Here is a 23,786-nt window from a genome sequence, read left to right as displayed (position 1 = left end):
TCTCTCATCGAAGCAGTATTTTGGGCGTGTGCTAGCCAGTTGGGATGGAGAAACCGGCAAGAAAGAGAGGTAGACCACCAATTACGAAGGAGTATAGCAATCCCTTGGAGAGTCCAATGGCGCATTCGTCTATAAAAGTTCAAAAGTTGGGGGCTCAGAGCTTTTCAAGGCCTATGATGAAAGTTGGTCAGACGACACCGTCGCCAAGGAAGAGAAGAAGAAGCAGTAGCTATGGCGTTTCTTGCCATAATGACTCGAGTCGCTCTGCAACTGGTTCGACAGCTAAGAGAGGAAGATATCGCGGTGTTTTGTTGACGACGCCGACTAAGAAAACTAGCACTAATCGGTCTGCGACAGCCAGCTCTACTCCGTCATCCACGGACAGCATCTTTCAGTCATCATCAAAAATGTCGCTTAAGAGTTCACCGCCCGTTCCTATTTGGAGTTCTCATGAGGAGAAGGGTGCCAGCGATGCATTCCAACAGTTCAAATTTGCATTGACCATAGGCGAAAACGGGAGAGCTACAATCGCTGGCTCTTCGCCAAACACTTCACCTGGCAAGGCCGAAGTGGAGCACAAAGTTAGTGAAGTATCGCAGAGTCAAAAGGCGCAAAGCGGTATATCCGCCACGGAGAAGAATCGTGTTTTGAGCTTGCTGAGGCAGATGAGAAATACTACTGCTACAACTGGGAAAAATAAGAGTAGTGACGCCTCCAACACGTTCGAGTGTGTCAAGAAAACGGCGCGAGAAACAAATGAGAAAGCGAATATGGTAGATAGCCCAAGTACTATGTTGAAGTCCCCGCAGCCGCCCTCGACACCGAGAGTATCCTTTGCCGTGAAAACGGGTTTTACACCAAATGCTGGTCTTGATCAAGTCTTGCTCGATATCGTCTCCACACCCAAAGCTGGTCTTTTTAGTGGTGGTGACAGCAATCTGACGGGTTTAGGTCAGTCGACCAATATCATTACGTTCTCTCCCAAAAATCGGACGCCAATAAGAGGTTCCAGCCTTTTGCAACACCAGAGACCGAGGATTGGTGGCCAAAACGAGGAGCAACGGGATAAGCAAGAAGCTCAACGGCAACAGTATGTCTTCAAGTTTTTAAGTGCCGATCCCTTGCTTCTAACAGATGATGCTGAAGCCAGCTGGTCCGAAATGAACTACAGCCAGTCACAACCGTCGCATCAACAAGTATGCTTCAATACGCCGCCTTCGTGGGTCAACTGGGGATCACCTCGGGCCTTTACACCGCAAAGACAAGATTCGACTGGTTTATCCATATGTCAAAGCCGTAGAGTTGGCTCAACAGCTAAAGAACGCTCAACGAGACAGACTTCTCAGGAGGCTGAAGAACCTCCTCCATCAATCGGACACCAAGGTTCAGTCCCGATGATCAAGAAGCCGACGCCAGCAGGGAATGATACACTTCCCGCCATTCCTACCACTCCTAGATCTAAAGGGATACCAATCTCTGCAATGATTGAGTGCACGCCACTCATCCAACAGACTATGAACGGTTCTCTTACCGCAAGATTTGTCCCCGGGTTACTCACTGGTGAGGCGACCACGGACACTATCAAGGATTCGATCAAATTAGCGACTACCAGCCCGGAACAAGAGGATGCTAGAGCTGCCTTGCAGAAATTGATTGCTGAGAAATAAGAAACTTTACCTTCATATTATTGTTTGCTTGCTTTGACTGGATGACTTTTATTTTTATTTGTATAATAGACATTTGAAAGGTGTAATAATTAACTATTAATTTAACAGGTCAGGATAATTTACGCTCTACCTTCTCACGCAATTTCGAATATACGGCCTTTATTTGACAGGGTTATAATTCATTCGTTTGTCATCCATAATGGCTCATCGAAATTAAACATCCATGATAAACCGATCCACGAACTGATAACACCAAGCGAGCAATAGACGCTATACGCCATCAAGCCCAAAAATTCAAACTTTTGGAATGATTGATATCTCCAATTCATGACCTCGAAAAACTGGACCCCAAAGACCAGAACCACTAATAGGAAGATATAGATAGTCGAAAGGCGATCTAGGAAGAAGACCCTTCTTTCGACACTGGTAGTTAGCTGCGAAGTTTTCCTTAGGGCATAGAAGTATATGATGCACCATGCAATGGTGTATAAACACTTCAACAAGAAATCCTGGTTCTCATAAAGCAGCGGGAACAACGAAACATAGCCTGCAGCCGTCACAAGCATGAACGAGGACAGTAAGCGTCTATCACAAACTACCAAAAAGGAAAAGGGAATAATTACCAGCATTATCGCCTTCTCATGTACGTGCCAACCGAACAGGTATGATGAGAGGCCGCAGAGAGTCAGAGATCCTATGAATCTCTTAAACGAGGGATCGAACAGCAGAGGGATGACAGCTAATGCTTGGTAAAAGACGGTCAAAATGAAAGTTAACTTTGGTGTTATCTGTGGAAGAATGGTAAAAGACACCTCCTGTACCAAGCCTTTAGTGCCACTGTTCTTCTCGAGCAGAATTTGTCTCAACTCTTCCAGACTTTCTGGAATCAATGGAGGTGAGATGAATTTCGTCGCGAACTTGTGCACATAGGGCAGTTTAAGCATCACGAAAGCCAGAACTCTGTCAAGAAGAGAGTATACGGCCCAAAAATTGGGTGCCCAATAAGCGTGTGTGAGACCTCTTGAGAAGGGAAACAGCCTGCTCAGTAATTGAGGCATGTCGCTGATAAAGGGTCCGAAACACAATAGAAAGACTCCTATAACGGCAGATCCCATCTTTAGCAAATGTCTCCATTGGACAATGTAGATCAGGTCCTTGTAACTCTTGAACTGGAAGTCTTTGAAGTTAAGCACATAGGCCCTCAATAAAAACACAAAATAACAAGGAGCCAAATATAAAAAGATATGCTTGAAGCATAAAGAGATGGCGTAGAACGTTGCACACCACATATATCTCTTATGCTTCGCAGCAACAATCGAAGCTATCAATATGGCAAAGAGGAACCCATTATACTGGAAGTGAATGTGATCGATAATCAAAAAGCCTGGAGATAGAGCAATACTGGACGCAACGACAAAACTTCTTGTCTTTTCACTTGTGGAACTTGTGTTGATGTACACTTGCAAAACAACAAACAGCAGAACTTCGCTGGCAATGACGGTCAATCGCTGGAATACCACAGTCGGCCAGCCAAACTCACCCACTTCAACTATATCGAGGCAGCCATCGTTTCTAACTTTGCCAGGAACCAACAGTGAAAGAAACCATTCAAAGTAAGCAAAGAATGGAGGATAATCCAACGTCCATTGGTTGGTGCTTTCGTAGTACCACTCTTTCAGAGGCAGATTTCTGGTTATCGCCAGCCAATTCCTGTGAACATCGAAGTCGGTGCTGTAATAATCCGGCATCAGTAGCAGCTTTAATGCCAACGAAGCAATCCAAAAGTTCCACAGTGAAAACCGTCTATTCATGACAGAAACTGGTCTCTCGACTTCCCGCTTCTCAGAGGCCTTCCCATCTCTCAACGCGGTGCCCTCCATCCCTAGTCAGGTTTTGACTTGGGTCGCTCTTATAGTTAAAGGCTTATACCTTTCTAATATATAAGCTTAATCAAGCTCCTAAAGGGTAAGAGCACAACAAACTCCAAAGAACATCTCAAAGAAGGATCGATTCAACGATATAGAGACTGCTGGAATATGGACTACGAAGAAGATTTGAATGCCCCTGTTTGGGACGAATTGGGTGCTAAGGATGAGCCGGCAATTGCTGAACTTGGTGAAAGGTTCAATAGCCTATCCAACAAAGATCAGATCCAGGATACGAACAATGAACTTCCAGAAGCAGCGAAGACAGTCGCTGAGGGCGCTCAGGCGTGGAATAGTACAAATCAGGAGAAGAAGGAAAATCTTTTGAAGAAACTGGCACCAGAGGAGGATCCTCTCTTGGATATACAGACTACTGTGAAGGAATCTAATATTGACTCACCGGTTAAAGCGAAGGAGGAGCCCTTGTTCTCGGGAAGTACCTACATTGCCTTTCCAGAGCTGAGCGACGTGAGTGCCCAGGGTGACGAAACCAACGAAGCACCTTCGTCTGGCTCCCATAGGTCTAGTACTAAGCCACAGGTTCTGTTTAATTCTGCAAGGATTCGACGTCGCCCATTATCCAGCCATGCACTAGACAGGAATGCTACAACTGAGGCCAAGATATCCGATCCGCTGGGCGAAATTAAAAAGCAGGAGGAGTTTGTCGATGAGTCATTAGAGGAACAACAAGTACCTGAATCGGCGGGGAGTGCTAAGGGAACTAGCATTCTGCAGCAGGTGAATGAACCGCTTTTCAAGCTGTCTCCTAGAAAACCCAGCGGCGTGAAGGATAACGAGGAAACGTTGGAAAGCGACGTATCAGGAGTCACGAAGAAAGATGAGGAAGAGAGTAAGCTAATTGAGTTCAACATAGAGGTCAAAGATCCTGTAAAGGTTGGGGAACTCACGTCTATGCATGTCGAGTACACAGTGGAATCTAGGTCAGAGGTATTTGAAGGGTCTTACGCTAAAGTAATAAGACGGTACAGTGACTTCAGATGGCTCTATCGCCAGCTTCAGAACAACCATTGGGGTAGCATAATTCCGCCGCCACCAGAAAAGCAAACCGTTGGTAGATTCAAGCAGGACTTTATTGAAAACAGAAGATGTCAAATGGAAAGGATGCTTCGTAGGATCGCTGGTAAAGCTAGTCTTCAAAGTGATCCAGATTTTCTGTTGTTCTTGAAAAGCGAACAATTTGCCAGTGATGCTAAAAAGCGGGAACATATAACGGGATCTGGCGCTTCTAATGACAGCAATGATCTCTCGGAAATATATATCAGCGAGATTCAGCTGCTAGGCGCTGAGGACGCCGCCACCGTACTGAAAAACGGCGGACTCGATGCTGAGTCGCAGAAGAGGTTCATGAATATTTCTTTCTCTTCACCGCCAAAGTACGTTGAGGTAGACGATTTTTTTGTTGAACAGCGGCAGAACATAGATCTCTTGGAGGAGAAATTGAGCCAACTAGATAAATCTCTGGTGTCAGTGGATTGCCAAAGAAATGAATTAGCCTCGGTTACTGAAGAGTTCGCTAGAACCATCGATTCATTAGCAACATTGGAAGTAACCAAGAAAAGCTCGGACTTACTAACAAACTTTGCACAAACGCATAGAAGGATAAAGGAATCTCTAGAAAGAACGTCTTTGCAGGAAGCTCTCACTCTTGGGATAACACTAGATGAGTATTTACGATTGTTGTCCAGTTTGAAAGCGGTCTTCAATCAGAGAGCTAAATTGGGCCAGTATCTTGCAATAGTGGAAGGAGACATGACAAGAAAACAGTCTTCACTGGAGAGGCTGCAGAAAAATTCTGGACAAAGCAGTTTAGATAAACTCAGTACAAACAAAAATGAGTACTTAGTGTTGAAACGGAGATTCGAAATCATCAAGAAAAGCTGGCAAGACGTGGGCAACCGGATTAAGGTAGAGATCAGCTCCTTTGATGCCGAGAAAGTCAAAGATTTCAGAAACAGCATGGAAATTTTCCTTGAATCAGCCATAGAAGGACAGAAAGAGGCTATAGAGCTTTGGGAAACCTTTTACCAAAACAATTTATAGGCAAGTTCAACGAAGAGTGATTCGGATAAAAAGAGCAATAAACTACGTAGACAATATACAATGATACAAACTAAAGAGTTTGTTCTTGCTCTTCTTCCTTTCTTTCCTCAAGGAAAGCCTTGTTCAATTTTGAGAATATGGCCTTCTGCTCCCCAAGCTTCTCGAAATCAACTATCATCCCGTCGAACGCAAAACAGTACTCGTTCGCCTTCACGGTGACATTGTTATCAATCTGGGGCACTTTAGGATATCTCTGCGAGAAATGGGTTAAGATTAGTTTATCAGCTTCCATTTCATTGGAGACCTGGATGGCCTCATTAATAGTACAATGCCTCTTCTTTATCGCATCCTCCACCAATTCATTGTCTAGGGTTGCTTCATGGATCAACAAATCCGAGCGGTAACCAATTTCTTTCGAGAATTTCTCAATATTCGGCCTGGTGTCACCAGAATAAGATACCTTGAACACTCTTCTCGAGAAAGAATTTACAAAAAAAGTGATACTGCAGGAATAAGCCCAGTTACAATGTTTGGCCCTGCAAGTTTGGAAACTTGCAATATTTAGATCTCGCAGCATAGATCTTATAGCAGGCAACTCTCTCAGAGACGAGTTTGGATTCACCTCAAGTTTGCGCCGTTTTTGCTTCTTTGATCTGAAAACATCGAGGTATTCATCTAGACTCAATGGTCTCGTTTCCCGCCTCAAGTAGGAATCATTGATTAGATGCTCACAGCTAATATACTTTAGCCTTTTTAGAAGATCAGGTTCTTCTAGAAGTAGCCACTCATTCACGAACTTATTATATTGCCAAGGAGTGACGATATACAGTAGACTTTCATCTTTATGCTTATTATGCTTGTACCACTCTTTCAAAATGCTAATGATTCCTAAATGATGGTCTGCATGCAAGTGACTCAAATACACGAGGCTTAAATCTTTGAAAATAGTCTGCAGAGCAGTCGAGGAGAAATTCCTGCGCATAGTGCCTATAGTGTTTTCGCCAGCATCTAACAACACCATACGATTTTTCATTTTGCCCTCAGCTGCTGCGTAGGGAATTTTGAGTAAAGTCGAAATAACATTTCTGTATTTGGAGGGTAAAGCACTCCCAGTTCCCAATGTCATTATCTCGACGTTCTGGCTTTTTTCTGCTGTATTGAAGTTGTTATAATCGCCTTTCGCTTGCATGGCTTGCTCAACTGATGCGGGACACAGATTTAGCGGCTTGACGTGTTTCTTGAATGCATATTCCCAGGACCAGGCCTTCACAGGCGTCTGATCCAGTTTGATTTTCATTTTTTCATCCCCTTTGGTGAAAGACTCTATCTGAATCTCCGAGTTCTGTGTAAAAACGTGGACTTGACTTGTTGGAATTTTGCTGGTAACAGGTGTTTCCTGTACTTGATGGAGAGTAGTTCCTTCCTCCAATTTCTTATCGAAACATTCATAAAATTCTTTTGACAGTACTGTCTCTGTCCTTGGAAGGTTGTAGCAGTCCATTTGCATGGCCTTCAGCTTCAGTACGGTCATTGCCGCCCCTTTGAAGGCAATACTGTTTGGGCAAACTTTTGGATGTGAAACTACATGCTGAATGGACTCTCCAAATAGCTCCATAAACCTTATGATCTGTTCATTTATGGTTACATCTTCGCCCAAGAAATAATAAACAAGCCCTAAGTCTTCGCAAGGGTAATTTCTAAACCTTTCCTGAAAGCTCTGAACAAAAGAATCGTCAGGTAAGGCCAGTACGAGCACTTTTGGGAAATGGCGCTCTTTCTCAAGAACATCCTCAGGTTTGACGATAGTTCCGTTCGGTAAAATGACCTCCTGACCAGATGCTAGCTTTCCAAATGATGGGCCCTTGGGCACACCTAGACGTATGGCTTCCTCTGGTTTAAATCTGCCTCTCACGGGCTTGAATGATATCTCATAGCTTGTAGTTGTCTGGGGCATTTCAAAGCCATTCGGTAGCTCAACATTGAGATGCAGATCTGAAGAAGGGTCATACCTGCTGGTGGGAGCATGTTTAGGAAACATATTAGACACAATGGATTGCAAAACGGATTTTTCCTCCTCCGTGAACAATCCTCCTTCTTTGGAGTTAACCCCCAAGTCTCCTCCTTGGATGACGATTGACTTCACGGAGAGAAGGGAGTCTTTGTAGACCTGCTGATCCTTCATTACGTTAGTTCTTAAGGAAAGACCAAAACGAAACACAAAATATCTCCAAGTGGAGACGATATAATCCAAAATATCACTTCCATAGTGTAAAGTCAAACTATCCTTGCCTTGATCAGCTAACGTAAGGATCATTCCCGGTAAACCGCCAATGGCACTCCAGTCCAACCGACCAGCTAGGAAGATATTTTGTAATTTCGAAACTCTTATTCTATTCTCAGTCAGACTTCGCTGCGATCCCTCAGCAAGCATACCAAAGAAGTATCGATCACCATGGTGTGATTGCAATAGAAGCAATGGATGCTTTGTATCCGCTGTTGGCTGCGTCACCGGCGTAAGCGAATACATGGACGATATCCGTGCTCTTTCCTCTTTCCGTTCTGTCTTAAGGGAGAAGTTTCTGCCTATAGATGGTTTCGACTTCAGAGCCGTTCGGTAGAGGGAGCAGTTGGGTATTCTTGGCGTCGATGACTGCGCAGGCGATTTAATGAGCGACCACACCTTGAACGCTTCTCCTATGATAGCTGCTATGCAGAAATTGGATAGCTAGGATGATACCAGAAAACCTTCAAAACGTCGCTAAAGTCGGATCGGAAGTTACAGGTCAGTGCTACGTCTACATATTGTGTTTGCGTGCTATGTATGCTCTTAGAGTGATTGTTTGCCAAAAAAATTCATAATTCGATGAGTTATTGGTAGAGTTTATATGGCAACTAAGAACAGTCCCAACCAGAGAGGCTATTGCCAATGGGAGGTTGCATCTTTATAGAGAGATTGCCAAATGTAAGCTTCGCCGAGCAACATTTCTATGTCACTTTCTTTCCAATCTTTAGTAGGAGGGTTCTGTAAAAAGGTTATGATCTCTTGAAAATCCATCTCGAGAAGCTGATCGCTCCATTTGACTAGAAATGCTGCACACACGAACACATGAAACTCGTTAAGTGACGACTGGCGCATCTTGGGCACCTCGTCGCCGGCAGTGCCCGAGGACGACGTAGGTGACGCAAATTCCTTGACAGGAGACTGAAAAGTGGCCCTGATCGGTTCAGTCGGAGTATGCGGCGGCATGAGATCTGTAGATGATCCTGAAGTCTCCACTGATGTCTCGGATAGGTAGGTATCCCACATCCTTACTACAGCGCTCATCTGGAATTCTCTCATGAGGAGGCAGTTCATCCACCTGAATGCAAACTGAATGAATTCAACATTCTCCTTTTTGAAGTGATCGTACAGGTCTCTATCGATTCTTTTGACTAGCTGTTGTAAATTTTTCACCTGTCTTAGGATCCCAGGCTGCCCATGGATATAGTTGTCGGTGATTTGTTCGAGAAGCTTGGTGAGGCACCAAAAAGTGTCTGCCTCTACATCTCTCAGCTGTTCGGGACTCATGTAAGACTCGGGATCCAGCTTCTCCACATCATCTATCTGCGACTTCGGCATATATTCAGTTAAAAACGTCTGATAAAACGGGGTCACCAAGTCGTTGATCCCCTGAACGTATCCGCTTGTAGGGTGTCTGATGGCCCACAGATAAAGGATGCATTGGAGGCTTTTCTGCACAGATTCGAATTGGTACAATGGTATATGAGGGTTAGTTCTTGGCACGTCTATCTCAATCTGATGCCAAGTTGGAATATCTCTGGAATGTTGGCTGGAGAAAGTATGAGCCAAACCATCGCGATACTCCTTACGTTTCCTCCGCAACAACGGTTCTTGTCGCTTGGAGTTCGCCGGGAGATATCCAATCAAAAGCTTCCAAACCACGCTTCTATGAAGCTTCGGAATGCCATTCCAGCTGATTTGCCTTAGCTCTTGCTGATTTATAATATGTTTGTTCTTAAGGATTGCATCGAACTTCGCTATTCGCTGCATGATGGCGCTCAATTCCTGCGCATCCCGCTCATTTTCCAGCTCCAGCTGAGACCTCAGCTCAGAACTATATGATTTTTGCAACTGCGGCAACTGTGGATACGAAAATGAAGTTCTGCCGTTCTTTGTCGCCACATTCGAGCTGGAGTTGTTAGGCGTAGAAGTCATCGAGGATGCTCTGGTCAGTTTTGGCGTCGTCGGCGACGCCACGCCCCCGTTCGCTATCACAGGAATGGGCATATTGTAGTCATCTATCACTGCGCTCCAATCTTCGTCCAAGTCCTTGAAGTATCTAACACTCTTTTTTCCACTCCCGTTATTTCCACTGCCATGATTGAGGCGAGATCCGTGACTCCTGGAGGTCCGAGGGCTCTCGCTGCGGCTTCCGCTACCGCCACCAGAGCTTCTACCAGGACTCACATATCTCAACGGCGAGCAGTTTGAGTTGCTCCTAGCACTCATTTGCTGTCTCGACATCGCATCAAAATTCCCATCGGCCCCCATAGATGTATCCAGCGAACTTACGGAATTGCGTTGCGGAGACGGCGACTGCAACGAAGATATCTTCCAAGATTTCATCAATGTACTAACCAAGTTTGTGCCACTATTATTCCTATGCAATTGACCCGAATCTCCACCGTGCTCCTTCTGGCGCATTTCTTTCGAGCTTGATCTCAGCCCCATACTTCCAATGCCACCGTGACGAATAAACTCGCTCTAACCTCGCGGAACCTCCTTTTCAGCCTTATATTGTTGCATTCATAAGCCGATTGGAATCCTTTAAGCTGACACTTCGCATCGATAAACCGGCGCGCTTCTACAATACAAGAAGAGAACATGAATGAAGAAGACCAATAGCGGCCTTCTGAGACCATTATGGACCTCTACAGAGCTCCAGAGATCATTCTTGAAGCTTATTGCAACATTTAGAAAAATCACGTGATTTTTTTTTTCTGACTTCGGTCAATTAATTAAGAGAATGGCCTTCAAGGACATCACAAATGATGAGCAAAGGTGTCTTAACGGTGTTTTTAGAAGGTTATTTAAGCGGCTCTGGTCTTAATTGCACTTGTGTTTGGACAGCAATTCTATACGTGAGACTATTCATATCTTTTGTGAGAAGTTTTGGAGCGTGAAATGTCTGAATCTGATGCTGTGAAACCTGGGGCAACCATTCTGGCGTCGAAGGTTGCCAAGGAATACGCTGATGAGATTACGAAAAAGGTCGAGACTATGAAGGACATACGACCCCAGGGTCCGCTTTTGGTTGGGTTTCTTGCCAACGGCGATCCGGCTGCCGAGATGTACGCATCTTGGACTAAGAAGACCTGTGAATCGATGGGGTTTCGTTATGAATTGAGAAGAATTGATGATAAGGACTTTTTAGAGGAGGCGATCATAGAGGCTAACAGAGATGACTCCGTAGACGGGATAATGGTTTATTACCCAATTTTTGGCAATGCACAGGACCAGTACTTGCAGCAAGTTGTTGCTAGAGAGAAGGACGTGGAGGGTCTCAACCATGTATACTACCAAAACATGTACCACAACGTGAGGTTTTTGGACGAGGAGAAGCAGCTGAAGTCCATTTTGCCTTGTACGCCGTTGGCGATCGTCAAGATTCTTGAGTATCTGAAAATCTACAACACTCTTTTGCCTGAGGGAAACAGACTTTACGGTAAGAAGTGTGTTGTGGTGAACAGGTCTGAAATTGTCGGTAGACCGCTGGCTGCACTGTTGGCAAATGACGGCGCTATAGTGTACTCTGTTGATGTCAACAATGTGCAGAAATTCACTCGTGGAGAGAGCTTGAAATTCACCAAACACCATGTTGAAGACTTGGGCCCTTACTCTGATGCACTATTGAAGGAATGCTGCTCGGACGCAGATGTCATCATCACTGGTGTGCCCTCCGAAAAATACAAGTTCCCAACGGAGTATATCCCAGACGGTGCGGTGTGTATAAATTTCTCCTCGAGCAAGAATTTTGACGATAGTGTGAAGAAAAAGGCGTCCTTGTATGTCCCAATGACCGGTAAAGTCACTATCTCCATGCTACTGAGAAATATGCTGAGACTCATCGAAAACACCGAAAAGCTCAAGGCAAAGAACTGAGGGAGAAAGAAATCTTCTAGATTCATTGTTTAATATGTATGATACAGACGGAAATATTGGTTGATAAACTATTTCTTTTGTTTCTTGGCGGCTGGCTGATCTTCTTCGATATCTGGTGCAGTGACGAAATCTTCACCGTATGTGTCGTCATCGACTTCATCGTTGTCGCGTTTGACATGATTCAGCCCTTCCTCATTATCATTTATGTAATCCTCCATCTCGTCTTGGTCGTCCTGATCGAATCGGGATTTCAAACCCTTCATCTTTCTTGTCTGCAGTTTCCCGAGATCTTGCTTACCCATATGTATTCTCCCCAGCTTGTCACCCATCAGGTCAGTCTCGACGTTCTTGGGCGTCTTCATTTCTAACTGTTTAGCTTTCTTGAATGCTTCCTTCTCCATCTCAGCAGATGGTGAGTGGATCCTACCGATCTTGAAATCGAGACGGGGACCAGTCTCTTCCAACTCAACTCTAGGCAACTTACGCCCGCCTTGCTCACTTTTGTAGCTTCTCAATCTGTACACACGAAACAAAACATTAGGTAGCGGCTCACCGTCTTGAAAGTCACCTTGAATCGTCACAGATATCACATATTGCAGACCTGCCACATCCTGCAGATCTGTCACGGTTCCTCTGAAGAAGTCCAAGAACAGCGATTTCACATGTTTGTAAACGGGGTGAGTGTCAAACGCTGAACCCTGGAAGGAAAACATCGGCTTTATGCCGATGGCAAAGGTTTGCTTCCTAAAATCCGACAGTAGCTTGTAATTTTCCGCGATGAGCAGTTCAATCATGTCATAAACTTTATAACCAAATGTACGTACGAACGTCAGGTTATTCTTACGCTTTTTGGAACTGGTCGCTAGGACCATCAACGAGCAGTCGTTCTTTTCGCTGAAGAACTCTAAAGGCGTATGATCCTCGAAGGGACGAATATTGTTATTTTTACCAAATCTTTTGATATCTGGTTTCTTCAAAGCACCCAGGTCCACCATCACATCGTGCAAAAGCTTCGAAGATGTTTGCCCTGGGATGAAAAGCGCCTGTTTGACGTTTTCAACCAATTTAGACTCTCTTTCTTTGAGAGCCCTCTTGGACCTCGCATTCTTTGGTTTGACGGTTCTAATCATCCTATCCCGTACAGATCAAAGCACTAATCGGAACCCAAACGAGCAATTGGGCCTTCTTAATAGCTTTCTGGTCTAGCGATGAGCTTTGTTTTTAGTTGCGATGAGCTTATTGAAAAATTTCATTGTGTCGTACATGATGATATTTACCGATCGTCACAAGCGATTCCAAATAAAGCCTTTACGAAGAATTCGGCGTCTGAAGGCACTAATCCATAAGTTGTCGACCGTAGTAAGGATACGTGAAGCCAGTTTCGAAGCTATTTGGGGCTAATAATTGACGCCGTGACCATCTTTCCAGGAAGTAGAAATGAGTGCGGGCCGTCCTTTGTTTCAGCTAAGGAAGGAGATTGACACTTCCGCCGCGTTGCCTGAGAACGATGTTGAGGCCGATGATAGCACTAACTCGGTGCTAAACAACGCTAGTACTAGTGGGTATTACAGTTCTTTAATGGAGAGTTCCAATGAATGTCATCACAGCCAGGGCCGCTTCAATAATGAGAGGATTCTTACCGAGAATGATAAGTACGTGGTAAAGAGGCTGGCGCCTGACCTGTCGTCGCGGCCGCTAGAGGGCGACAAGATAGAAGGAGTCGTGGATACTTTTCTTGGAAAAGCTCTTGTTGGCGACGTCAACAATCTGTACATCTGGGATTACCATTCGACCCAAAAACATGTTAATGTCTCTCGAATCCCCCTGCATCAAGAACATGAGGTACTAAATGTGGCACCAAAGTGTTTATTTACACGTCCATCAGCCATAGACGAGTCGACTCAGATGCTTATTGATGGCTCTGCAGGCTCCTCCGGTGGTGTTTGCATCATACACCGGAAAAACAGCGAATTCATATACTACGAAGATATCGAGTCGATAAACAACCTACATTTACAACTGTCGAAAAACAAAGCGCACTCGTTGAATCTGCATCTCAAAGATGGCGAGACTGTCACCATTGCTACAAATTGTGAGCCTGCAGGGATTGTTATAGCAACGTCTTTTGGAAGAGTCTTGTTCGCAACAATAAGGGACTCATCTGGTAAACCAAAGGTGCAGCTGAAACAGCAGCTCATTAAGTCCCAGCGAGGGCTTCTATTCCGTTCGTTCAGCAGATATAAAGAGGTTATATCGGTGAAAAATGGTCCGATAGTTGGAAGAGGAGAAAGATTGATTTATGTGGTGACAAAAGAGGGAAATTTCCAGACATGGCATCTGTCGGTTGGCATCAATTGCTTCAGGAGGGTGGAAGTGAACGTCTTCCAGCAAATATTGGACTCCTTACAGGATCTCTATCCATTTGCCCATGGCACTTTGCAGATACTTGACTCGCATCCTCTTTTTGCGGACTTAGCGTCCGCTCATTTGATTCTTTCAAGCATACAAAACGATAAAGAAACATATTACATTTTAACAACCATATTACTGGACGAGAAGACCAAAAGTTTTACTATCTTTTCCACCTATCGACTAAACACGTATGTTTTGCCCTTCGATGATAGTCATAAACCTCAGTTGTATGTTCCCAGTAGCCTCGAAGCCGAAACAAGACCGACAACAACGGTGTTCATACTGTTTTCTGACGCAGTCGTTCTGACCCAGGTGAGCTCCAATCTAGATTCGACATACTCGTTTAGAAGAAAATGGGAAGACATAATAAGTTTTCGCAGTGACGTCAAAATCATCGGTTCTGGTTTTAACTCAGAGTCTTTATATCTTATGGACAACCAAATCAGCGTATTTGAGATAAGCCTCATCGATAAAGGTGAAACTGCCAATTCGGACGACATAGGATTCATCAAATCCCATATTGACCAGGCCGTGTATTTTTCGAAAGTTTATTCTAGTCCCATCGAGTTTAATCTTCCGAAAGAGCTGACTTTAGAAAACGAGGAAGTTGAGAAGGATCTAAGGTCGTCGGGCAACGAAATTTTCTTTTCGACAGGCAAGTACATCCCGCCTATGTTGAATACCTTGGGCCAGCATCTAAGGCTACGGATGGAACTGTACGATAACTTGCTAAACTTTGTTTCTGATAATTTCAACTACAAAATATCGCCCTTCACTAAGTTAGATCTTTTGGAAAGATATGAGATAATGAAGTGCTGTTACAGCTTGCTTGAGATACTGGAGAGATCATCAGATCTAGCTGGCATCTGGAGTTATATTTTATCAGGCTGCGAAAATGGTTTAAAAATGGAAGACTTAGTGCGCAATCATTTGGACAAGTTTCCTCATCTTTTCACTGAGTTTTTGAGTGAGGTTGCGACCCGTTCAGCCTCATTGGCATCTGACACCTTCCGAGTTGAGACTGCCCTCTTCTTGAGTAACTGTTTTTATGATGCCGTTTTGGATCAAGGTGAAAGAGTTTTAAGGTATGGTACGCTTAATTTGGATCCCTTAGAATTGAACCGGGAACTACCATGGTTTTCGAATCTCAGAATCCTAAAAGCTGTGAATAGCATCTTTTTTGATTTCAAATTTTCTCTAACGACCGTTACAGAAAAAGAAGAACAGTGGCTCATTGTTATGATAAAGATTTTATATTACTGTTTTCATCAGGCAAATTTGTGGTTCAACGAGAGTGAAAATCGTAAAGAATCTCCTTTGTACAATGAGATTCAGGTTCTGTATGAAAGCAATCACCTGAGCTGGGCACAGGTCTTATGCGAATATGGTCTACAGGAATTTTCCATACAGATTGCCGACTTCTACAATGATATGGGATCTTTGGTAGAAACGCTAGAGACTTTAGACTTCAGCAGTTCAAAAGATGTCTACGACAAATACTTCAGTAAAATGGGCTATGAATTCGCCGCCACTCTTTTCAACTATTATGTTGAGCACAATAAGCTAAAGGAGCTTTTCACTCGTTTCCCAGAACAACATACATTCTTATTGAGATTTCTAGGAAGTTCAGAACAGTACGGCGATGTTGCCTGGATACAAGACATACTAGATGAGAGGTACGATCAAGCCACAAATACGCTATCTCAAATTGCCGTTGGAGACGCGGGTCTGAAAGAGTCGGTAGGCAAGCGGCAGTTCCACTTAAGCATTGCCAAACTGAGCGCATTAGTCCAAGATAATGGACAGCTAAACGATACCAAGATAAACAGAATACAAGAGGACTTAGATATCATAGACGGTCAGAATGATTTGTTCCACAGGATAAGCGAAATAGGAATAAAAATCGCTTCAAGATTCGAGCACACTGAGCTAGACTCAGTGTTTGCCTTGTTAGCAGAAAAACTCAAGGCGAAAAACTGCTTGAAACTAGAGTTAATCGTAGAGATGTACTCGATGCTCAATGACGCCGAGGCACCATATTGTGCTCTGAAGTTGCTCGCTTTCGAAAACAATACGCTATCTCATGAAACCAAACGCTTTTTAATTTCGACCGTCTGGAGAAGGTGCGTTTTAACCGAACACCAATGGTCCAATGTTACAGACGCAACTCAAACAGTGCTATATCGCGTCCTAAGAAGATTTTTCGAAGAAGAATTATATGTCTCTGGCTGTCCCCTACCAAGTTTGGAATTGCTTACTGATAGAGCCCTCTTGAACAAGGCCTATTTAACCGAGCTGTACCAGGGCCTCGACGTCAACCTTGATAAGATCCACGCAATCCTCGAAAAAGAACTTGAGTCTGTACAGCAACACGGGCATGACTTTGAAGATCGCATTAAATCTATTATCGGCACTGCCCTTGAAGCAAGCGGCAACAAATGTCCAGTAAACTATGAATCAAACACAGTCGAGTATTGTTAGCGCGATATACGTTTAACTGTTGTATTTAAACAAACATGCCAAAAACCCCTAATTCTCCGTCTCATCCACCCTGATCCTCACCAAAGTCTCCGGCAACGGAGTCGTTCTCGTAGGCTCTCTACTCTGCGAGCCGTCGTTTTCCCTAGCCTCTGGAGCCCAGGCACCAACTTCGTAGTCACCCTCGGCGTACTGTAAAAGACTCAATCCTGCTTGCGATATAGACCTCATGATTGAATTCCAGTTTCTCATGACCTCCGATACCGTCTCAGCATTACTCTCCATTTGACGAACTTGGCCGGCCAATCCATCCAATTGTTGTTTCATCTCATCGGTCAACGACGTGATTCGCTTCAGAGCTTCGAGCTCCCTCTTCTTTAAGGCAATCTGACTTTCCATCGACATCCTCCCGGCGTCAGAGTACCACAATGTGCTTCAATGGTCTTCTAATGGCTCTTCAGTTATCTTCGATGGGTTTAACAATATCGGCCGTTCCGGATGATCGTTTGCCCGATGCTCTTATAGCAGACATAAACAAACATACACCTTTGGTAAACACAAAAGAGACGCTAAGCAGCGGCTCTATTGCAGAGATCCACGTCTGGAAGACCTATATAGGCGCTATAGAGGGTTGCAACCGGTGTGTGAATGCATTGGAAGGATGGCGAGGACATTGAGAAGAAAAACAAAAGATAATGGTGACGGCGGCAAAGTTGAGGGAGCTGGCGAGATGACGGTAGCCGCGAACAATGGCGAGAGTATTCCTCAGATTCAGGAACTGCAAAATCTGATGGACTTCCAGAAGAATAAGGTGGAAGCAATTAAAGCGAGTTATTCGCAGCAGAACACGCAGCTAGCGAGGGCCAATTCTTCGCTGATGGTGAAGCTTAGTGAGATTGAAAACAAGATAAGCGAGTTGGTTCAGGAAAATGTGACACTTCGATCCAAGGTGTCAATTGGAGAGATGAATTACAAGAGAAGACTGAGTGAACAGTTGGATGTTCTGGAAAGTGGGATATCGCATAGAGTTGAGGAGATTTTTCTTATGTTTGACAGTGTTAGGGCCAAGGAAGGTCTCACTTGTTCCGATAAATCTGGCCAATTGAGGTCTATACTGCGAAAAAGACGAAGCCTGGGCTCGTCGCAAGGAGACAATAAGTCAGCTAATAGCATTCAGTTTTTAGACGCGGCTAATCAAGTGATTGGCGCACCTGAGCTGGAAGCGTCTGCAAGCAATGGCGACAGTGCTGCTAATCAAGAAGAAAACGCTGCAAGGAGGAAAAGGCGAAAGAGCTCGAGGAGAGAATCGATATTTTTACCGGAAGACTTCGAACTGCCGAGCCAGGAACCCGTTTCAAATCCATCTGAAGGCGGGGTTGATGAGGAGAATGGTGAGAATGACCATGGTGGAATGGAGCTACTGTCAATAATTGACGGCCTTAATGAGCAGGAAGCTGGTCAAGCTATTCTACAGCCAACCAACGACATAGAGCTTCCATCGGAACACAACGAACAGAATGCCCACGCAGATGGCTCCTTCAGCTTTACTAACTCCATCATCGATTACTCGATACCGGAGGAGACTGCACCATCAGCCACCACGAACACCGAACAATCTTCATCATCTAAAATAGAGGTGTTCAGAGATGAACCAGAGTCGAAGTCGTCATCACAGAATGGGGAGGACAGGAAAGAGCAAACCTTCGTACCTTTGTCCTCCCAAAGCAAGGCGAAGCATTCGAGAAGGGCTCCTACCGCAAGATCTCGGAAGAGCATGGTTGATGAGGTAATGCCTACTACAAATAATGGAAACGCAGCTTGCGATATTGAATTCACCAGAATAAGAAGGACACGAGGAAAGGCGATTGATTATAAGCTACCTTCGCTAAGGGCTAAGATGAGACGACCCACCGAAAAGCTTGTCGATGCAACCACATTCACAAACATCCACGAGCTTCAAGTAACGAACGCCAGAAGAAGCTATAAGAAAAGCTCTAACAGGAAGGGTGCTAGCGCTACTACCGCCGCAGCACTGAAAGAGACAGTCATAGCTGGTGATGCATGGCACAAAGACGCCCGCGATCAGTCTCGAAAGGATAAAGAAGCAGGGAAATTAGAACAGGAGCACAATTGCAATCAGCCAAGCTCCAAAGGTCCGCTTCCTGAACGTGTAGGTGTCCAGAGAGAGAAAGCAACGACTGAATGCCAACCTATTCTGAAGGATATTACAAACCGGCCCAAAATCAGCAAGACGAGAAAACTGTTGAAAAGCGCCATAATCAATGATATCTGCGACAATAATGTAGGCATGAGCGATGATACAACAGACTCGTTAGGCAGTAATGGATCGAGTTTCCGACTCAATGAAGAAGATTTATCCGTATTTGACTTGATTGGATCTGATAAGGCAAAACCTACAAACAAGACTTATAGAGCTAAATCAAGAAAACTAATAACCAAGTGAATTAGAACCGAAGAAGTGTAATATATGTGTATATATTATTCTAAGTATTTTAAACGCTCATTTTCATTTGGATCTTACCGTGTGGGTGATAGTCCACTATCTCGAAGTCTTCATATTTGAAATCGTCAATGTTGTCCACCTTCCTCTTTATCCTTAATTTGGGGAATTCATTCGGTGTCCTGCCCATCTGTTCCTTCAATGCATCAACGTGGTCTTTGTAGACATGGGCATCACCCATCGTGTGGATAAACTCACCAGGTTCCATGTCGCAAACATGTGCTATCATCCTGGTAAGCAAAGCGTACGAGGCAATGTTGAAAGGTACTCCCAATCCCATATCACAAGATCTCTGGTACAATAAGCATGAAAGTCTTGGCTTGCCGCCATCTTGAGGGAAACTGGCGTAGAACTGAGAAAATACGTGACAGGGCGGCAGGGCCATCAACGGGAAATCTGGAGGATTCCATGCACTTAAAATGATCCTCCTATCGTAAGGATTAGTCTTGAGCTTTTTAATGAGATCAGCCAACTGATCAAACCCCTGTCCCTCATAGTTGTCATCGCATGTCTTATAGTCGGCTCCAAAATGTCTCCATTGGAAGCCATACACCGGTCCTAAGTCCCCCTCACGTCTGTCATGCAGCCCTAGCTTGTCGAGATACTCTCTGGATCCGTTGCCCTCCCATATCCTCACGCCCTGTTCAGACAGTTTTTTACCATCGGTGCAACCTGAGATGAACCATAGTAGTTCCAAAATGATGCCTTTAGTGAACACTTTCTTAGTCGTAAGTAGCGGAAACACATCACCAGCTAAATCAAAGCGCAACTGCGGAGGTGCAAATAGACTGAGAGTACCCGTGCCAGTCCTGTCAGGCCTAAACTCGCCCTCCTCAATGATCTTCTTGCAGAGTCCAAGGTATTGCTGTTCTTCCAAGTTGGAAGCAGCTGCTCCACGCTTTTCAGTCTCTTGAGCCGTCATATGAACCACCGCCAGCAAGCCTAGCAACCAAGCCTACCAACTCCTCAGCAACCTAATGGATGTTCCGTTGTTCATCAGGCTCTTCTTTACCGATGCCTCTTTACGCGTCATCGAAACGTTACGCGTCTGAAATTCGTACTAAGAGATACATGAGCAAGGCATTGATAATTCTAAGACTTTGAGTTTGTAAGAGAATAATGGAAGGCCAAGCTGCTGTAGAGAGGGTCTTTGCTCTGGATTGGGTGGATTGGGTGGATCGGTTGATCGAAATCGTGTAGTGATGGCCAATTTGACGTCTTTGTTTCGAGAATATGTGAAGATTATCGAGGAAAATGATGATCGACAAGCAGTAGCGCCGGAGCATAAGGTTTGGCGTGTGAAGCAGTACGAGATAAGGGATTCGTTCATGAAAGAGTGTTTTCAGTTATTACAGCTGCTTTTGGAATTGCGTAAAGTGCTGAAGATTGCGGAACCACAATATATGGGTGACAAGGATATGACAGAGGAAGAGAAAGACGATTTTGACACGGAGTTTAGGCTGCAATTGCATCAGTACGTTCAAAAGTTCAAACTGCTGGAGAAATATGAGCAGCAACGACAGCAGTTGGTGGCTGAAAAGATCTTGGAACATAATACTCACACCTTCCATCTTTTCAAGAGTGGCTTGGATGACGATGAGATGGCCCTGTATCATGCTTCCAACAATGAATTCAGATCCGGTGTGCTGAGGTCACTCAGTATGCTGCTGAACGTGGTTTCTTCGCTGTTCTCCTCGATGCAGCAAGAAAGGCTGGCGACGCAACGGAAGTTTGAAGCTTTCGATCTCAACTCGAGGCCTGATCAGCTCAATGAAGTAGTAAGCATTTCGTCTGTATCGCAAAGCAAAGCTGTGGAATCAGCGCAGGAAGAGCTTAAGATTTACGAGGATACATTGTCGAAGCTGACCCAAGAGCAGGTTCAGATGCTCGAGACTGAGCACGAAGGGCTTTTGGCTCAAAAGGATGAGCAACTAAAAAAGATAGAAATGATCAACAGGACGATTCTGGATATCGTGTCGCTTCAGAGTGATATTTCATCGAACCTTCAAGCACAATCGCAGAATATTAACAGCATACTGGATAGCCAAGACGACATAGATATCAATATAAAGGAGGGGAACAAGCAGCTAACGAGGGCTAAGCGATCGGCTAGCCGCGCCGCTAGAATGACAGTCGTCATTGCGATCATACTTGGAGTGTTGATACTTTTTCTTGACTATGTAGGATAACGATACGTATCCAGGATTGTAATTACGAAACTCAATGCATGACCACACCAGCTGCTATTGTTCTGCCGTCTTTCCTCAAAAGCACTCTACCTAAATGTTTGCTCTGGTTGTAGGTTAGCATTGGAACCCATCTCTTCCTATCAGCAAGCTCAATCTCAACAATGGCGGCCTTGTTCGATCCCAGATGCCTCACTTTTTTCTTCAGAACTTGCTGGGGATCAGACTTGCTCACTATGGCTTCAAGTTTACTGATTCTGGCCGGTTGCTGGCAAACTCCTCTGAACAAAATAAATGGTGTTCCTGGCAGCAAAGGTCTTTCCATAGAGAAAGTGAGCAACTGCACTTTAAATTTGTCCAAAGGTTTGATATCGTAGTCGATGGAAGCGCCTAAATCACCGGCTTCTATGTCTTCGGGATGAGCGTTGCGTAATTTCAAAGTGACGAAGTCACCCTTGATGGCAACCCGGGTCGAGGACTTCCCGTTACCTGTCATAATTTTATCGACGAGTACACCTTGGCCTGAGGGATACAGCGTTATTGACTCACCCGGTTGGATATAGCCGGATTCTACCTTTCCTGTTATTGAAGCTTCTTCATTTTTGCTCGATGGTATGACTTCCAAGGTTGAAAACAAAAACTTTGAATCAACAATTTCCTTCTTGAAAGATTCAGTAAAATCCTTGGCAACCTGTTCAAGTTGCTCAATTAAGTTAGGACCTTTATACCACGTCTGATTCTCGGGATAGGCCGTCTTATACACACCTTCACCAGAGAGGCCACTGCATGGCACCCAAAAAATGTGCTCTTCCTTCAGTCCGATGTCTTGGAAAAAAGATCCCAGCTCGTTCTTAATCTGGTTGAATCTGCTTGAGTCCCATGCTACTGTATCCATTTTGTTCATAGCGACTATTACTCGACTTACACCCATGCTTCTTGCTAGCAAGGTGTGCTCCTTCGTTTGGCCGTCCAGATTGAAACCAGACTCAAATGCATCGGTTCCACAATCAATTGAAAGAACTGCTACGTCAGCTTGAGATATACCAGAAATAGCGCTAGGAACAAAGTCTCGGTGGCCTGGAGCATCAACTATAGTGAATTTGGCAGCTGCAGTTTCAAAGTCACTAGTACAGATAGATACTGTGACACCTCTTTCTCTTTCTTCAGCCGTTTGATCCATTACCCAAGCGAGGTGAAATGATCCTTTGCCGATCCTTTCACTTTCTCTTTTCAGTTTTCTTATATGAGCAATATCAACTGCACCAACGTCAAATAATAAACGTCCCATAAGAGTAGACTTCCCGGCGTCGACGTGTCCCAGCACAACAAAGCTGCAATGAGGCTTCATTTCTTTCAAATAGCTTTCTATGTCGATAGGGTCCCTAGGCTTTGTAGGCGCTACAAGTTTTTTATATTGCTTTGGAATTTGTTCGTCATTATTGTTCTTTTTCGCATCAATATTGTCATCCAAGGACTCGTCAGGGACTTGATCGTTATTGGATATCCTAAGCTTGGAAACGTTGTCTTTGACTTCATCAAACACATCCTTTTGTGCATTCAAAACAACATCATCTGGACTTGGATTGGCGAAGTTGCGAGCCGCCTTTTGTCGAGCTGTTTTAGAAGAGTTAGTATCGCGCTTTTTAATAGGGTAAAACACAGTGAAAATCTCCAGATATCTTTTCTTTCGTAGTCTCCGAGTTCCGTCATCTTCCTTTGGTGGTTCCAGTAAAGTCCTAGAAATCCCAAGAAGGCCTCGCGGAGACGCCTTGAAGCTTGTATTAACAAATTGATGTACTTCTTTTTCTTGGAAACGCTTCCATAGGTTTTTGGATTTAGTTTCTTGAGCGACTGGTTGTTCAGTATTCGAGACAGTAATTTTTAAAGCATTAGTATCTACAGGCTTAGGCTCCTGGCGACCGCGCAATGCCTGTAATTTTGAGCTTAAAGACAATCTGCTAGCCGGCTCAGGGGTTCGCTTTTCTGAAGCGGACGAGTCTTCCTTGGAACACGCTGACACAGATTTGTTAATCTTCAACGTCTTCAGTCTCTCTGAAAGTGACTGCGTCGCGGGTCCCTCAGTATTGCTCTTCTGCAGTTTAGACAAAAGAGAAATACTTCTGTTACCGGGACCGTCATTGTCTTTATCATTCCGTAGTTTTAAATGCTGCGCTGCCAGAGCCTTTGCCCTTGCTACCTGTTCGAGCTTCGACATTGTGCCCACTCGCGAGTCCGAACTCACTGGTCAAATATGTTAATAATCGAATCTTCTTGCAGCCAAAGAACTAGTCTCCCACCTTTACCTTACACTTCACTATTCCAAGGCTTTCTAAGCAAATCGAGACGGCAGATAGGACAAGTTGACGCACCACA

General features: G+C 44.5%; 12 protein-coding genes across 12 annotated transcripts; 6 read left to right on the top strand and 6 right to left on the bottom strand.

The window, feature by feature from the left end:
- Positions 1-44: 44 nt before the first annotated feature.
- Positions 45-1,667, top strand: MSA1 (Msa1p; the record flags this gene model as incomplete). Its single annotated transcript, XM_037285660.1, has 1 exon — positions 45-1,667. The coding sequence occupies one exon, from the start codon at positions 45-47 to the stop codon at positions 1,665-1,667; it is 1,623 nt and encodes a 540-aa protein (XP_037141556.1).
- Positions 1,668-1,846: 179 nt separating this feature from the next.
- Positions 1,847-3,547, bottom strand: ALG8 (dolichyl-P-Glc:Glc1Man(9)GlcNAc(2)-PP-dolichol alpha-1,3-glucosyltransferase; the record flags this gene model as incomplete). Its single annotated transcript, XM_037285659.1, has 1 exon — positions 1,847-3,547. One exon carries the CDS (start codon positions 3,545-3,547, stop codon positions 1,847-1,849), a length of 1,701 nt encoding a protein of 566 aa, XP_037141555.1.
- A 156-nt stretch (positions 3,548-3,703) lies between these two features.
- On the top strand, positions 3,704-5,653 carry VPS5 (sorting nexin 1; the record flags this gene model as incomplete). The annotated part of the gene is made up of 1 exon (XM_037285658.1): positions 3,704-5,653. One exon carries the CDS (start codon positions 3,704-3,706, stop codon positions 5,651-5,653), a length of 1,950 nt encoding a protein of 649 aa, XP_037141554.1.
- Positions 5,654-5,723: 70 nt separating this feature from the next.
- On the bottom strand, positions 5,724-8,180 carry TRZ1 (tRNase Z; the record flags this gene model as incomplete). Its single annotated transcript, XM_037285657.1, has 1 exon — positions 5,724-8,180. One exon carries the CDS (start codon positions 8,178-8,180, stop codon positions 5,724-5,726), a length of 2,457 nt encoding a protein of 818 aa, XP_037141553.1.
- A 390-nt stretch (positions 8,181-8,570) lies between these two features.
- On the bottom strand, positions 8,571-10,385 carry GYP1 (GTPase-activating protein GYP1; the record flags this gene model as incomplete). The annotated part of the gene is made up of 1 exon (XM_037285656.1): positions 8,571-10,385. One exon carries the CDS (start codon positions 10,383-10,385, stop codon positions 8,571-8,573), a length of 1,815 nt encoding a protein of 604 aa, XP_037141552.1.
- Positions 10,386-10,838: 453 nt separating this feature from the next.
- MTD1 (methylenetetrahydrofolate dehydrogenase (NAD(+))) lies at positions 10,839-11,816 on the top strand (the record flags this gene model as incomplete). Its single annotated transcript, XM_037285655.1, has 1 exon — positions 10,839-11,816. One exon carries the CDS (start codon positions 10,839-10,841, stop codon positions 11,814-11,816), a length of 978 nt encoding a protein of 325 aa, XP_037141551.1.
- A 68-nt stretch (positions 11,817-11,884) lies between these two features.
- RPF2 (rRNA-binding ribosome biosynthesis protein RPF2) lies at positions 11,885-12,946 on the bottom strand (the record flags this gene model as incomplete). The annotated part of the gene is made up of 1 exon (XM_037285654.1): positions 11,885-12,946. One exon carries the CDS (start codon positions 12,944-12,946, stop codon positions 11,885-11,887), a length of 1,062 nt encoding a protein of 353 aa, XP_037141550.1.
- A 307-nt stretch (positions 12,947-13,253) lies between these two features.
- Positions 13,254-16,709, top strand: NUP133 (Nup133p; the record flags this gene model as incomplete). Its single annotated transcript, XM_037285653.1, has 1 exon — positions 13,254-16,709. The coding sequence occupies one exon, from the start codon at positions 13,254-13,256 to the stop codon at positions 16,707-16,709; it is 3,456 nt and encodes a 1,151-aa protein (XP_037141549.1).
- A 48-nt stretch (positions 16,710-16,757) lies between these two features.
- Positions 16,758-17,111, bottom strand: DAD2 (Dad2p; the record flags this gene model as incomplete). Its single annotated transcript, XM_037285652.1, has 1 exon — positions 16,758-17,111. The coding sequence occupies one exon, from the start codon at positions 17,109-17,111 to the stop codon at positions 16,758-16,760; it is 354 nt and encodes a 117-aa protein (XP_037141548.1).
- A 256-nt stretch (positions 17,112-17,367) lies between these two features.
- Positions 17,368-19,170, top strand: SGO1 (Sgo1p; the record flags this gene model as incomplete). The annotated part of the gene is made up of 1 exon (XM_037285651.1): positions 17,368-19,170. The coding sequence occupies one exon, from the start codon at positions 17,368-17,370 to the stop codon at positions 19,168-19,170; it is 1,803 nt and encodes a 600-aa protein (XP_037141547.1).
- Positions 19,171-19,219: 49 nt separating this feature from the next.
- Positions 19,220-20,149, bottom strand: CDC21 (thymidylate synthase; the record flags this gene model as incomplete). The annotated part of the gene is made up of 1 exon (XM_037285650.1): positions 19,220-20,149. One exon carries the CDS (start codon positions 20,147-20,149, stop codon positions 19,220-19,222), a length of 930 nt encoding a protein of 309 aa, XP_037141546.1.
- A 280-nt stretch (positions 20,150-20,429) lies between these two features.
- UFE1 (Ufe1p) lies at positions 20,430-21,416 on the top strand (the record flags this gene model as incomplete). Its single annotated transcript, XM_037285649.1, has 1 exon — positions 20,430-21,416. The coding sequence occupies one exon, from the start codon at positions 20,430-20,432 to the stop codon at positions 21,414-21,416; it is 987 nt and encodes a 328-aa protein (XP_037141545.1).
- Positions 21,417-23,786: the final 2,370 nt, after the last annotated feature.

The sequence above is a fragment of the Torulaspora globosa genome, chromosome 8, assembly GCF_014133895.1.
Source record: "Torulaspora globosa chromosome 8, complete sequence".
In the NCBI taxonomy this organism is placed as follows: Eukaryota; Fungi; Ascomycota; class Saccharomycetes; order Saccharomycetales; family Saccharomycetaceae; genus Torulaspora; species Torulaspora globosa.
The sequence above is the reverse complement of the archived record's forward strand: the minus strand, read 5'-3'. Positions and strand labels throughout refer to the sequence as shown.